The 14,423-nt window shown below is 64.0% G+C and overlaps 1 protein-coding gene across 2 annotated transcripts; it reads right to left on the minus strand.

Moving 5' to 3' along the window:
• Nucleotides 1-6,111: 6,111 nt before the first annotated feature.
• Nucleotides 6,112-13,813, minus strand: MRPL43 (mitochondrial ribosomal protein L43). 2 transcript variants are annotated; one of them, XM_038410168.2, is made up of 3 exons: nt 13,642-13,813; nt 10,566-10,672; nt 6,112-6,352 (listed from the first exon to the last, which is right to left on the minus strand). In XM_038410168.2, the coding sequence occupies exons 1-3, from the start codon at nt 13,770-13,772 to the stop codon at nt 6,123-6,125; spliced, it is 468 nt and encodes a 155-aa protein (XP_038266096.1). In that variant the 5' UTR covers nt 13,773-13,813; the 3' UTR covers nt 6,112-6,122. The 2 variants fall into 2 exon arrangements, with proteins under 2 accessions (XP_038266096.1, XP_043374757.1); XM_043518822.1 differs by lacking the exon at nt 6,112-6,352 and adding an exon at nt 8,647-9,716.
• Nucleotides 13,814-14,423: the final 610 nt, after the last annotated feature.

Raw genomic sequence — 14,423 nt, forward strand, 5'->3', positions numbered from 1 at the left:
TGTTACCGCGGGTGGCCCCGCCAGCGCCTGCAGCTGGTCTATCCCCATGAAGGGGCTTGAGGTGCTGTCTGCTGAGCAGGGTGCTTGGCCACCCTGTGGCTTTCCTGACGGCTGGGATGGGTTGGGCCCAAGACTCCTGCGGCCGGCAGCCATCGGCCCCTTCTGGCACAAGGGGAGTTTTCAGAGGCTGACGGTTTTAAGCCAGCCTCGTGATCTTTGAACCCTAAGGGTTGGCCAGGCCGAGACCAGGCTCAAGAAATGCCCCTCTCCTGGCCCACCGCCCTTTGGCCCAACGCCAGCATGGGAGCTTCCCAGCCAGCCGGTGAGCCCTCCAACTCACTGGCCCTGGCAACCTGCCTCATTCAGCCCTCCTTGGGCAGCTGACAGCAGCTGGCCGTAGGCCCACCACCTCCTGAGCAGTGCCCCACAGCTGGTGTGACGGACCAGCAAGAAGCTGAAGTTTCTGGAGCAGCTAATGGGGTGGGGGTGGGGGTTAGCTCAAGCTGTTACAACGCCAGCCCATAGCAATGTGGGTTCAATCACGGTGCTGCCGGAGCTGGAGCACCCCCCCCCCCAGCTTTGTTAAGGTCTGCGTTTGTGAGGCCTTCAGCTGAGCATTGGCGTTAGACTGCACCCTGCTCTAGAGAGGAGCACCTTCACAGCCGGGGTTAGCAGCCACCAAAAAAATGACAGAGCTTCATTCTTCGGGGTGTAGGATGAGGAGGCAGGACTCCTGGGTTCTCTTCCTGGCTCTGCTGCTGAATCGCTGCGTGAGCAGGATCAAGGGCCTCCCCCCGACCCGGTGCCTCAATTTCCCCATCTGTAACATGGAGCAAATGATCCTGCCCCTCCTTTTGAAAGCGTGTTCACAACTACTGATCAGTGCTGCAATCCCCAGGGCGTGCTGGCACTATGGGCCAGCCCAGGATTACTGTCAGTAGCAGGTCTTTGTGGTGGCACCTTGAAATTACGGCCCCCATTGTGCCAGGCACTGTACAGGCACAGAGTGAGGCAGTCCTTGCCCCCAAGAGCTCACATGCTAAACAGATGAGAGGTTTGAGGGAAACTGAGGCACAGAGGGGGCAGGGACTTGCTCAGGGTCACCCAGCAGGTCAGTGGCAGAGATTCCCAGGCAGCTGGTTGCTTTGTGTCTCAACACCAGATAGCACCGGGGTGGCAGGATGCCCAAGGAGCCGGGGGGTCGGCAGCCATGCTGGTTTACACCTGGTGTCTCCGTTGTTTGCCCGTCCCCTCAGATTGCCTGGGACCATCTCTGCCTTGCCTGAAGCTGGGGGCGGGGGTGGGTGTCATCCCCCCCCCATCACCTCTCCCAGTTGCAAAGCCCTTTGCTGAGCCTCAGCTCCACCAGGGGATCAGCTGCTGGGAAGGAGCCCAGCCCCTTCTAGTTGGCCAAACCCTTCGGGGCAATGAAGGCGACTGGCCCGTGGCGCCATGGCCAGGCTCAGGGGAGAAGCTCAGGTCTTGGGAGGGGGAGGGACCAACCCTGAGGCCTGGCCGCTCCCCCTGGCCAGGAGGGCAGCTGGGGGAGCCGGCTAGCAGGAAACGCTTCACCCTTGCCGTAGGAGTCCCCACCCCGGAGCAGAGCGTGGCCAGCAGCAGCTGCTTCAAAGGAAGGGGTGAGAACCCTGTGGAAACGGGGCGAAGCCCCCCTGTGAAGGTCTGATCCTGGCCCTGCCAGAAAGCAGCCGCACTGGGTCACCCCAGGGCTCCTCATCGGCGTGGAGGAATTTAACCCTGGCTGCTTGTGGTAGCCCAAGACTCCCACCCCCACCCGCACAACCACAGGGCTGGGACAGTTCGCGGCTGTTAGGATCTATGGGGTCCGGTGCCGTAGACCCTCGAGGGGCCAACCCGACGGGGCCCCAGCGTGCCAGGCGCTGCCCAAACACTGCAGACAGGTCCGGTCACAAAGAGCCCAGCCGAGCTCTAGGCGGGCGCGACTGCCTCTCACCGGCACAAGCTTGTGGCCCGGGGAGGGTGTGTTGGGGGATGCGTGGCAGAGACTTGCTGCTGGGACTTCCCAGACCTGTGCTTGGACCTTGCTGCCAGATGCACACGAGGACTGAGACAGGTACCATGTGTGCAGGCCCTGGCACCCCCGGCTGGGCCACATCCCGAAAGCAGATGCCAAGGCACGTCCGATGCCATGGATCAGCCGGGCTGGGGAGTCTGAGGCTCCAGGGAGAGCCAGGCACTCAGGCTCCCCTCTCAATTTTTCTGCTGCTGTCCCCGGGCCGTTGTCAGGCAGGAACAGCTGGGTTTCATCAGCCGAGCCAGGAGCCCGGTGGGTGATCGGCGCAGGAAATTCCACTTTGCAGAAACACTGATCCCTTAGTAACCTTGGGAGAAACTCAACCCCTCAGCAATGGGGCTGCGCTGAGGGTGGCAGGGTACAAGGATGGTGCATGCTTGGACAGAGGGGTGGGGAACGAGATCTCACCCCACATCCCCTCCACTGCCACCCATGGCTGCTCTTTTAACACCACCGAACAGGGACTAGCCGGCGGGTCCCATCCCAGCAAGGGCTGCGAGCTGCGGCCGGGAGCGTCCATCCAGAGCCAGTGCTGGGGATGCTGCCGACTAAGCCCTTGAGGGCCCTGCGTGTGTGGGGTGGGGAAACCCCTCGGCCCGGCCCCGGTGGGGACAAGGAGCTCCTGAGCCGGAGTCTGGGCGCAAGGGAGTTGGTGGCTTCCTTCGCCCCCCCCACCCATGTGAGGGGCAGAGATGCCAACGCTGGGCGATCGGTGTCCCCACATGAGCTGGGTGCTGTGCTTCCCTCCTGCCCCATGCCGGGGCATCCTGCCCGGCTGAGCTCCGAATCCGCCCTGCCCCAGGCTGATCTGCACAGGCCCAGCCAGGGAAGGGTTAAGGGGCTGGCTCTCTCAAGCCCTGTGGGTGGGCCCGCTGGCTATAAACCCCAGGGATTGGGGGCAGGGGAGTAGTATGTGCTGGGAGGAGGTGGCTCAGAGCATGAGGCCCTGCATTGGTAAGGCGGGTTTTATGCACCTGGGGCTGGCCTGCTCCTCACCATGCAGGCGGTGGGAGGAAGAATTAGCTCATGCATAAGTTCTCCTCCTCCCACCCCCAGCTGGCCTGAGGAGCCAGGAGACCTGGCGGGAGGAAGGCAAAGCAGGATTGCTACTTGCTGGTGGCCAGGCTCAAGACCCCCAAGACCGCTCCTACTCGCTGGCACAGGGGGTGAGCCCTGGTGTCCGGGCCATGCTCTGACTCGGGCCATTGCACCCCGCCTCACTGGTGATGGAGCACGGCATGCCTTCCTGGCCTAAACTGCGTAGTGGTGGCACGGCCTCCCCAGAAGTGGTCGCATTTCAGCAGTGGGTGGAGTGTTTGTGCTCTGGGGCCCTTGGGGATCCTGCATGGTGAAAGACGCTGTCGACATCTGTTAGTGGGGCAGGGTGCTTCAGAGCTCACGGCCCCACCCATCTTCCCGTGTACCCCCGCTATAGCTGGGGTTCTCAGCAACTCCCTACAATCCCTCCTTCCATGAGGGGTTCTGTTCCCCCCCCATGCCAGGGTCCCCTATTCCCCACCCCCATGGCAGGGGGTCTGTGTGCACCCCAACCTTATGGAATGGGGGAAGGGGTGGACTGCAGGGACCCGGAGTCAGACACAGCCAGGTGGTAGATGGCCAGCTGTTCACCAGGGCTCCCTCAACCCTCGCTGACTGGAAGGGGGGGTGGATGAGGGGGCTTTGTCCCAGGGGGAGCCGTGCTGGCTGCTGGGCAGCCCCCCGCGATTGGCCTAAGGGGGTGGAGCAGTAAGGGCCCATTCTCCCATGAGAGGATCAGCTGGGGTGTGTGAATTGGGGCCATGCCCCAGCTGTTTGAGCTACAGCCCCTTGCAGAGGTGCTTGAAGCTGTGGCTGTACTAACGAACTGGCAGGGCTTCCTGCCCTCCCCACTCTGGGGTCTGGAAACCTGGCAGGGCTGCCCTGTCTAGCCATGTTGGATGCCGCCAGCTTCCTGCCAGGGCAAGGGGGTTTGGGGCCCCCAGGGAAAGGAGGAGCCAGGTGGCCCCTTAGACAGGGAGGCCAGAGCAGGCTTGGGTGGGCCAGGGCTGCAGGCGACAGACGGCGCTGCCAGGGAAGGGCTGGATGCGCCAGCATTGGCCAGATGAGCGGCTTAGTCCAGACGCCTGCCCTTCAAGTAGGGGACAGGGCTGGTGCTGCCAGGACCCCCAACCAAGCGGGGGGCAGGGTTGGTGTGGGTCTGCCCAGAGCCATGCTCAGGCCCTGCGGGTACCTCCTGCTGGTGACGGGGGTGTGATCATGGCCTGTGTGACCCAGCACAGCACGGCATGACCGCCCCGCTGGGCCCAGGGATGGCTGTGGGGGAGGGAGCACGTGGCAGGGGGTGGATGGGCTGGTGGGTGGCACGTCCCTGTGCCCGCTGGAGGGGGTGCGGATCATGGGGGGGGGAGAATAAGGGGGGTAGCAGGCCCCTAGCTCTCTGGTCAGTGGCCTTTGCTAGTTGTTGGGGTGAAGCCCCTGTCTGGCCTTTCCCCTGCCCCCCACACCTGCAGGAGGAGGCCAGGCACCTGGCTGGCACAGGCTAGGGAAGGGGCTGCTGGGCCATACAGCCCACGGTAGTGCCCCTGCCATGGCTGGAGCTGGGCCTGTCCTCCCCGGGAGAGAGCAGCCAGGTTCCAGGTGCTTCAGCAGGGGTTGGGGGGCTGCACCCCACCCACCACTGTCAGGGGAGCACGGTACAGCCTGCCTGGGTGCTGCCCTGCCTTGAGCCTGCCCCGGCCCGGGAGGGGATTGTGGGGTCCATGTCCCTGGCACCGCTCAGGGCTGGTGGGTGGGTGTTGGTCCCTGCCCCATCTGTGTGGCAGAACCCCCCCATCTCTGTTCATGCCGACTGGCCAAGGGCTGAATGGGTCACAGAGACCAAGCGGTGCTGGGCCAGCGCGGGGAGGAACGGATCCTGCTCTGCCAGCAACCCAACTCTCCTACCCCAGGGCTGCTGAGCCCAGGCCCCTCGCTGGCAGAAATCCCCTTCAAGGTGCATAAACACCCTCCCACCTTAGGCCAATTGTGGGGGGCTGCCCAGCAGCCAGCACGGCTCCCCCTGTGATGGAGCCCCCTCATCCATCCACCTTCCAATCAGCGAGGGTTGCGGGAGTCCCGGTGAACAGCTGGCCATCTACCACCTGGCTGTGTCTGACTCCGGGTCCCAGCAGTCCACCCCTTCCCCCATTCCATGGGCTAAAGATCTGGGGGGTTTCCCCCCCTGGGTTTTCTCCAGAGCCGCACCAGCCTTGCAGCAGGACCTGAATTTCTGCTCCCCGTCCGGCCGTGCTTCGGCGGGGGAGAGGGCAGCCATTGCTCTGAAGGCCTGCCAGATCTCGCCATCACAGCGAGAAACGCTGCTCATTGCTTCCTGCTGCAGGAAATCGGCGCCGAAGCAGCGTGAAGAATCAGGCGGAACGGCCTGGCGGTGGAATTCCCCCAGGGCAAGTGGGGGGACAACCACATCTGTTGGGAACTTGAAACCCCCCTCGACGAGAAACGCTTCATTTATTCCCCCCCGTGAACAGCCCACCAGGGGCCCAGGCCTGGGAGGTAAGGCTGCAAGGCCTTAAAGCTGGGATGGGAGAAAAAGTTCGGGACTTTGCGAAGGTGAGTGTGGGGGCTGGGACTGAAAGAAGAGCTGCCTCCTACAGCTCCTTGATCCCCTGATGCATTACAGACTCTTGGGGTAGAGATCTCTCCCCCCGAAATGCAGCTGTCTCTGGGGTGGAACAGGACAGCTGACTACTAGATACAACAGGAATTAGGACTCCTGGTTCTATTTGCTGCTGAGTGACCAGGGGCAAGACTCCTCCCTTCTCTGTGCCTCTATTTCCCCATTTGCAAGGTGGGATAAAGGGTCTTTGCATCCCAGGGGCTTTAAGTACTTAAAGATGTTCAGTTGCAAGGCCCCTGTAGTGCCAAGAGTTACTATTAACTATGGGCTGGGTCAACGGCCGACACTTCTCAGAAGTATTTAACCCACGGATCCCTGGATCTGAACCAGAGAGGTGTGTCGTTCCCCCCACCCCACACACACACAGTGCTCGGTCACACTCTTTCCAGCAGGTCACACTTTATTAGGCTGCTGCTCCAGTCTGCGCAGGCTCTGCATGGGGAGGGTGCTCGGCTTGTTGGTGAATGGGTGCCACTGGCCCTGGATGCTGGGGTTGTCTGTGTGGAAGGGCTTGCGGATGCGAATGATCTCCAGCCCCGACTGGTTGGCCAGCTTCTGGACCAGCTGCGTTATCTCAGCCACCGTCTTGTCAGCGATGATCTCTTCCCTCACTGCTCCGTTCACTGGAAGGAGAGAGAAGAGCCCAGGGAGTTAGCCCAGACCGGATCCTATCGCCAGACAGACAGGCTACGCTCGGCATGGAGGTCTCTGAAGACCTGGGGTGCAAAAGAAATACAGTGACAAGGCTAGTAATAAAGCACACGTCTGCAGCGCCTCATTTAAAGGGAACCCAATGTGAGCTACATGGACTCTGACCCCCTCCCCCGCTGAAATGCAGCCACCTCTGGGGTGGAACGTGGCAGCTGTTTAACTGTGCACAGCAACACTGCACAACACTTGAGGATGGGATGCAAAGGAGAAACAATTTAAACTACAGGGGGCTTGGGGTGGTAGATCACCCTCCCCATTTGGAATTTGGCCGTCGAAATATTGCCCTGATCCACGCCTGCTTAGCTGTAGGTCTGGGCGTGAGGCTGCAAGCCAGACTCCTCTGTCCTTCCCACCCAGCTACCCCTCGGAGGGGGATGCAGGAGAGATTCCTACACTTCTGCTAGCTTTGGGCTGAGGGGGCATCTGGCTGTTCTGCCCCCAGTGGGAGGCACAAGGATCGGCATCTTGTCAGCTGCACGTGTCATCCAGCCCCCGCAGGAATAACAGGGCCCGTGCTCCTGTCGGCTCAGCAGGAAGGCCCCTCTCTCAGCACTGTCCGTGGGGCTCCGTGCTGGCACAGCACAGCGAGGGGCCCATCTTCGTTTCTCTCGCCTCCTACTAGTTGCGTACCTGGCCCTCCCAGGGAATCAACGTGGCCCACGCCCAGGCAAGCCCCCTTCCTGCCAGACCCCGGGGCGATTCCTGTGCAAGCTGGGAAGAGGGGCAGCCGCTATTCTCAGCCCAGCGTGATGCGATCTGCAGTGGCAGGTCCCGTTCCACGAGCGTGCGCTAGAGCCTCCTGCGGCTCCTCATGGCCTGATTTTTAAAATCCCTGCTCAGCTCTCTAGCTGTGCTGCTGAAAGGGGCCGCGGCGGCCGTGGGGGGAACCGAGCAGGAGAGCTCCAGCTAGCGGCAGGGCAGGTTCTCCCTGCACCAAGGCGCCTTGCCTCTGCTGAGTGTCAGAGAGCGGTTCTGAATGGGCCAGTTACTGGCTAAAGGGCTCCAGCGCGGGTTCAGCCGTCTTAGGGAGCACTGTGATGGCGCTGGGGGCAGTGCAGGCAGCTAGCCCCCAAGCTGAGACCCCACCAGCTCACTGCACACAGGCTGTAGGACTGCTAGCCTCAATACTCCTGCCAGCGGCATTCAGAGGTGTCAGTCAGGATGGGCTGACAGGTAGCCACGGCCCTTGCAATGGGCAAGATTTTTGATCGGTGCTCTGGCACCTTATGAAGAGCCAGACAGGAAACATCACTGGTCTTTTGGCTGAAGGGCCAGCGAAGGACTCCTGCTTCCCTGTAACAACACGCGCATCCCTGCAGTGAACCCAACAGCCCCACTCCAGCCTGACCAAGGGGAGAATGTGCCGCAAGGCCCATGCGGGAGATCCAGGGCCAGGGGTCTCTCCCGAGACCCTCCCACCAGTTATGGAGAGCCAATGGCACTTGTGGCCATTAACCCCTTTGCTGTTGGGAGAAGAGGCCTTGGCTTTCTCCAGGATGGGAGTGATCTTAACGAGCGGTCAGTGAATGGAACACAGCCGGGTAACGCACTCCCATCAGGAGCCTGCCAGAGACCTGAGGAGGGGGCAGGCTGGAGGACAAGAAGGGGCGAGTTCTCCCGTAGCTCAGCACTGGCAGGTTTCAGCTCCACTCGGAGAAGCATGTGCAGGGACTCGGTCGGTGTCTGGGCTGTCCTCGCCAGGACAGTCTGTTCTCTTCCAATCGCTCCCGGTGTTCAGAGCCCGCTCTGGGGGCAGGGGGACGCAGGGCTGGGGAAAGGAGTTCCCTGGTGGGCATGGGGAGGGTTAAAACACCAGCAGGAAACTGCACTTTAAGACAATTGCTGATCCTTACAGAGCTGCTTGGGTTTGCCAGCTGGGATAGCCACGCTCTGCGTGATGCCCGGGTGGCAGCCTGGCTAAGGGGAGTATGCTATGGCACTCCTGCATAGGAAGAGGGCTGCACGCAGGCTGCAGACAGCCATCGCCTTCAGCCAAACCACTGAGCTCTTGAACACTTCCTCGGCCGGAGATCAGGAGACAACTGACCATGGGGCTGCAGGCCCAGCAGGGTGGGAGAAGGGGAGCCTGATCGGGGGGTGCTCAGCAGCAAAGGGGATTTGCCCAGTGACCAGCCCCCTCCTCTACCCCTGTCCCAATTACATCTACCTCCTCCCCTGCTCCAGCCCATCCTAAATGCTGCACCTGAATATCACTTACTCCTGCACCCTCGCCTGTTGTGAGCCACTTCTCTGGCTCCTCCTTTGCCTTCAGGGCCTTGCTACACCTCTGCTGGCGTCCCCTCCCCACTTTCTGCTCTCCCAGTGACCCCAGCCTCTGCAGCTGCTCTACCATGTGCCTCTGTCCCCACAGCTTGGGATACCCTTTCCTTCAGAAACCTCCTGGGCAAATGGCTGCCCTCCCCTGATCCACATCACTCCTCAAAACTTGCTTCTGCTGCATCACCTACAAGGAAATACTTACCTCTCCCCCCTACCACCCAGACGTGACCGACTGTGCCATCGGATCAAGTGCTAACAGGGCTCTCCTCGCCAGATCATCTAAGCAACTAAACTGAGTGATCCTCTTTCAGCAGTCTGGGTCCTTTCTTATCATGTGTTATATCCTCCCTTGTCTGTCTAGTCCATCATTTAGCCTGTAAGCGCTTTGGGACAGGGTCCTGTCTTCTGCCAGCAACCTAGCTGCTTGGGGGCACTGTGCAATGATCTCACCATTTCCAGTGAGCAAAACTCAGAGGCAGAAGTGACTTTCTGTACAGCTACTCCAAGCTCTGAATTGCCAAACAATAACCTACTGCCAGCAAGAGCTGATTCTAAGAGGACACGTCTCAGATCAATGCTTTTCCACATGTGATCAAGTCAATGCCTCTCTAGCCTTTCTGTCCACAGCAAAATGCTGAGTGCTTTGCATTTTCTTCTCCAGATACAGTTCTTTACGCTGCTTTTTGTCTTATTTGTGCATGTGAGAAATCTATTCAGGGAAACAGCACCACCTACCCTTCAGAAGCCATACTGCGATGCTAAGGTTGTACTTCCCTGGAGAGATGTTAAAAGCCCTTTGAAACTGCCTAGATTTCAAATTAGCAGTGTTGCTATAACCACGTACCTGCCAGGAAATGAGACAGACAAGGTGGGTGAGGTAATAACTTTTATTGGACCAACTTTTGTTGGTGGAAGAGACAAACTTTTGAGCTACACAGAGCTGTTCTTCAGGGCTGATCTCTGTGTAGGTTGAAAGCTTGTCTTTGTCTCTTCCACCTACAGAAATTAGGCCAATAAAAGACTATCTCACCCGCCTTGTCTCTCATGGATTTCAAGCTGACAAACAATGATTTAAATATACTTTCAGGTCCTACATCTGGTCCCGACCAACTGCTGTGGTCTTACAATCACATTTTTTAAATAGTTTTTTCTCTTCTTTCCTGCTGCAAGAGACCCCAAACAGGGGAACTGGAGTACGTGAGGCATATGTGCTGTCAAAAGCAAGCTTACACAAACTTCCTTTTAGTTTCTTGTTAGTTCTTTTTGTTGCTTTAACAGATGCATGATTTTAAGACTATGACTAAACTGGGTGTCCATTTAACAAAAGCTATCATTTTCTTGGGCACTTTGACAGCACAATATGAACTGCATTATACTTCCAAGAGCGTATTCCCCCCAATCCAGCCGTCTGTCTGGTCTGGGTATAGTTTTACTTCGTGGAGTTTGATTCTCTCCATCTACAAAAGACTTGCAGCTCTACCGCCAGAGAAATCCGTTGTCATAAATCTAGAAGCTGGGACTTGTCGGTGCTTGAAAATTAATTCAGATTAAGACAGCATGTAAATTTAAAGCACTCTAGCTAGTTCTGAATAATTCCATGTGTGGACACTCTTATTCTAAAGTAAGAATGCCTAGTTCTCGTTTAACTCCACTTTCAAAGTGGATTAAGTTATCTTTTACCTTCATACAGCTCTTCCCTTTAGTGCAAGTCTCTTTGATCTGGGAGGAAGCACCCTCCAAGGTGATGCTTTAAAACCCGTTTTCCGGGATGACTGTTAAATACCCGGGGAATTCTCAACAAGTCTCCCCTTCATTTAAGTTGGAAGCAGCATTTTTCATACTTACAATATTCTGCAACCACTGTGGGACTTCTGCATTTCTGTGGGGTCACGTATACCACCACACCAGGGTTCTGCTTGGCAAAGTCCAACACCTTCTCTTCTATGTAGCCTCTACAACAAAAAAGCAGGGAGAAATCAGAGGTGAGGGGGCAGTAGTATACCACCTATATGTGAGCTCTATGACCACCTTACAGAAGGAGTCAGGGTGCAGGTGTGCTCCCCCGACCTCGAGACCACCCACCTGGCACCTCGAGCCCACTGAGTGAGACACGGGAGCCAGGCTGAAAGGTTGGAGTGCAGGGAGTAGGAGCTTAGTGCACAGATCTTAATGTGCCCTCCGTGCGTGGTCAGAGTGCCTGGGGGTCAGGGGTTGCCTGTACACACCTTCCCCCCCCGGGTAGAGGTCAGAGTGCAGTGGCTGGGGGGGTCACGGCACCCGCCCGCCCCGACTAGAAGTCGGGGGGGGTCAGGGTTCCCCCCCCAGGTAGAGGTCAGAGCGCAGTGGCTGGAGGGGGGTCAGGGCTCCCGCCCGCCCCGGCTAGAGATCAGAGATCAGGGCTCCCGCCCCGGCTAGAGGTCGGGGGGGGGTCAAGGCTCCCGCCCCGGCTGGAGGTCGGGGGTCGGGGGGGGGGTCAGGGCTCCCGCCCCGGCTGGAGGTCGGGGGTCGGGGGGGTCAGGGCTCCCGCCCCGGCTGGCGGTCGGGGGTCGGGGGGGGTCAAGGCTCCCGCCCCGGCTGGCGGTCGGGGGTCGGGGGGGGTCAAGGCTCCCGCCCCGGCTGGAGGTCGGGGGGGGTCAGGGCTCCCGCCCCGGCTGGAGGTCGGGGGGGGGTCAGGGCTCCCGCCCCGGCTGGAGGTCGGGGGTCGGGGGGGGGTCAGGGCTCCCGCCCCGGCTGGAGGTCGGGGGGGGGTCAGGGCTCCCGCCCCGGCTGGAGGTCGGGGGTCGGGGGTCGGGGGGGGTCAGGGCTCCCGCCCCGGCTGGAGGTCGGGGGGGTCAGGGCTCCCGCCCCGGCTGGAGGTCGGGGGGGTCAGGGCTCCCGCCCCGGCTAGAGGTCGGGGGTCGGGGGGGTCAGGGCTCCCGCCCCGGCTAGAGGTCGGGGGGGTCAGGGCTCCCGCCCCGGCTAGAGGTCGGGGGGGTCAGGGCTCCCGCCCCGGCTAGAGGTCGGGGGTCGGGGGGGTCAGGGCTCCCGCCCCGGCTGGAGGTCGGGGGTCGGGGGGGGTCAGGGCTCCCGCCCCGGCTGGAGGTCGGGGGGGGTCAGGCTCCCGCCCCGGCTGGAGGTCAGGGGTCGGGGGGGTCAGGGCTCCCGCCCCGGCTGGAGGTCGGGGGGGGTCAGGGCTCCCGCCCCGGCTGGAGTCGGGGGGGGGTCGGGCTCCCGCCCCGGCTGGATGCGGGGGGGGTCGGGCTCCCGCCCGGCTGGAGTCGGTGGGGGGGCTCAGGGCTCCCGCCCCGGCTAGAGGTCGGGGGGGGTCAGGGCTCCCGACGCCGGCTGGAGGTCGGGGGGGGTCAGGGCTCCCGCCCCGGCTAGAGGTCGGGGGGGGGTCAGGGCTCCCCCCCCGGTGGAGGTCGGGGGGGGGTCAGGGCTCCCGCCCCGGCTGGAGGTCGGGGGGGGTCAGGGCTCCCGCCCCGGCTGGAGGTCGGGGGGGGTCAGGGCTCCCCGCCCGGCTGGAGGTCGGGGGGGGTCAGGGCTCCCGCCCCGGCTGGAGGTCGGGGGGGGGTCAGGGCTCCCGCCCCGGCTGGAGGTCGGGGGGGGGTCAGGGCTCCCGCCCCGGCTGGAGGTCGGGGGGGTCAGGGCTCCCGCCCCGGCTAGAGGTCGGGGGGGTCAGGGCTCCGGCCCCGTCTAGAGGTCGGGGGTCGGGGGGGGTCAGGGCTCCCGCCCCGGCTGGAGGTCGGGGGGGGTCAGGGCTCCCGCCCCGGCTGGAGGTCGGGGGTCGGGGGGGGTCAGGGCTCCCGCCCCGGCTGGAGGTCGGAGAGGGGTCAGGGCTCCCGCCCCGGCTAGAGGTCAGGGGTCGGGGGGGTCAGGGCTCCCGCCCCGGCTGGAGGTCAGGGGTCGGGGGAGGTCAGGGCTCCCGCCCCGGCTAGAGATCGGGGGGGGGGTCAGGGCTCCCGCCCCGGCTGGAGCTCAGGGGTCAGGCTCCCGCCCCGGCTAGAGGTCGGGGGTCGGGGGTCAGGGCTCCCGCCCCGCTGGAGGTCGGGGGGGGTCAGGGCTCCCGCCCCGGCTGGAGGTCGGGGGGGGGTCAGGGCTCCCGCCCCGGCTGGAGGTCGGGGGGGGGTCAGGGCTCCCGCCCCGGCTGGAGGTCGGGGGGGGTCAGGGCTCCCGCCCCGGCTGGAGGTCGGGGGGGGTCAGGGCTCCCGCCCCGGCTGGAGGTCGGGGAGGGGTCAGGGCTCCCGCCCCGGCTGGAGGTCGGGGGGGGTCAGGGCTCCCGCCCCGGCTAGAGGTCGGGGGTCGGGGGGGGTCAGGGCTCCCGCCCCGGCTGGAGATCGGGGGTCGGGGGGGGGGTCAGGGCTCCCGCCCCGGCTGGAGGTCGGGGGTCGGCGGTCGGGTCAGGGCTCCCGCCCCGGCTAGAGTTCGGGGGTCGGGGGGGGGGTCAGGGCTCCCGCCCCGGCTGGAGGTCGGGGGTCGGGGGGGGGTCAGGGCTCCCGCCCCGGCTGGAGGTCGGGGGTCGGGGGGGGGTCAGGGCTCCCGCCCCGGCTAGAGGTCGGGGGTCGGGGGGGGGTCAGGGCTCCCGCCCCGGCTGGAGGTCGGGGGTCGGGGGGGGGGGGGTCAGGGCTCCCGCCCCGGCTGGAGGTCGGGGGTCGGGGGGGGTCAGGGCTCCCGCCCCGGCTGGAGGTCGGGGGTCGGGGGGGGGGTCAGGGCTCCCGCCCCGGCTGGAGGTCGGGGGTCGGGGGGGGGTCAGGGCTCCCGCCCCGGCTGGAGGTCGGGGGGGGTCAGGGCTCCCGCCCCGGCTAGAGGTCAGCGGTCGGGGGGGGTCGGGGCTCCCGCCCCGGCTGGAGGTCAGCGGTCGGGGGGGTCGGGGGGGGTCAGGGCTCCCGCCCCGGCTGGAGGTCAGGGGTCGGGGGTCGGGGGGGGGGGTCGGGGGACGCACCTGGCCCCGCGCGAGGTCTGCCCGCCGGGGCTGAAGGCCAGGCTGAGGCGCTGCAGCTGACACACGTAGCGGCCCAGCCCGTTGCGCAGGACGCTGCTCAGGTAGCGGCTCGCAGTCCCGCGCGCGGTCATGGCGCCGGGCGGCTCTTCCGGCCCCGCCCCGGAAGTGACGCGGGCTGTTGTGTTTCCGGGGTCGGGGGAGGATGGCGCCTTCCGTGCGGCACGTGCGGGGTCCGAGAGCGGGCGGGGGCGCGCGGGGGGCGCCGGCCTGAGGGGCGGGACCGGGGTCAGCGCTGCTAGGGGGAGGGGCGCCGGGTCGGCGGGAGGGGGGCTGCCGGGGGGTACTGCCAGGGGGGCTGAGGTGGGAAGGGGTGCAGGGGGACTCCGGGGAGGGCTGCGGGGGGCAGGGGGGCTTCCGGGGGGGGTTGTGGTGGGAGGGGGACTCCGGGGGGGGACTGTCAGGGGGGCAGGGAGGGGCTGAGGTGGGGACTCCGGGGGGGCTGAGGTGGGAGGGGGTGGGGGACTCGGGGGGGGCGGCAGGGGGCTGAGGTGGGCAGGGGGACTCTGGGGGGGCTGTGGGGGGCAGGGGGCTGAGGTGGGAGGGGGCAGGGGGACTCTGGGGGGGCTGCGGGGGGCAGGGGGCTGAGGTGGGAGGGGGCAGGGGGACTCTGGGGGGGCTGCAGGGGGCAGGGGGCTGAGGTGGGAGGGGGCAGGGGGACTCTGGGGGGGCTGCGGGGGGTTGAGGGGGGCAGGGGGACTCTGGGGGGGGCTGTGGGGGGCGGG

The sequence above is a fragment of the Dermochelys coriacea genome, chromosome 7, assembly GCF_009764565.3.
Source record: "Dermochelys coriacea isolate rDerCor1 chromosome 7, rDerCor1.pri.v4, whole genome shotgun sequence".
NCBI classification, from domain to species: Eukaryota; Metazoa; Chordata; order Testudines; family Dermochelyidae; genus Dermochelys; species Dermochelys coriacea.

Coding starts and splice junctions, on each gene's coding strand:
- MRPL43 (XM_043518822.1), bottom strand. CDS start 13,772: ATGACCGCGCGCGGGACTGCGAGCCGCTACCTGAGCAGCGTCCTGCGC. Junction 10,673..13,641: donor CAGACCTCGCGCGGGGCCAG/GTGCGTCCCCCG, acceptor TTTTTGTTGTAG/AGGCTACATAGAAGAGAAGG. Junction 9,717..10,565: donor CACAGTGGTTGCAGAATATT/GTAAGTATGAAA, acceptor TAATTTCTGTAG/GTGGAAGAGACAAAGACAAG.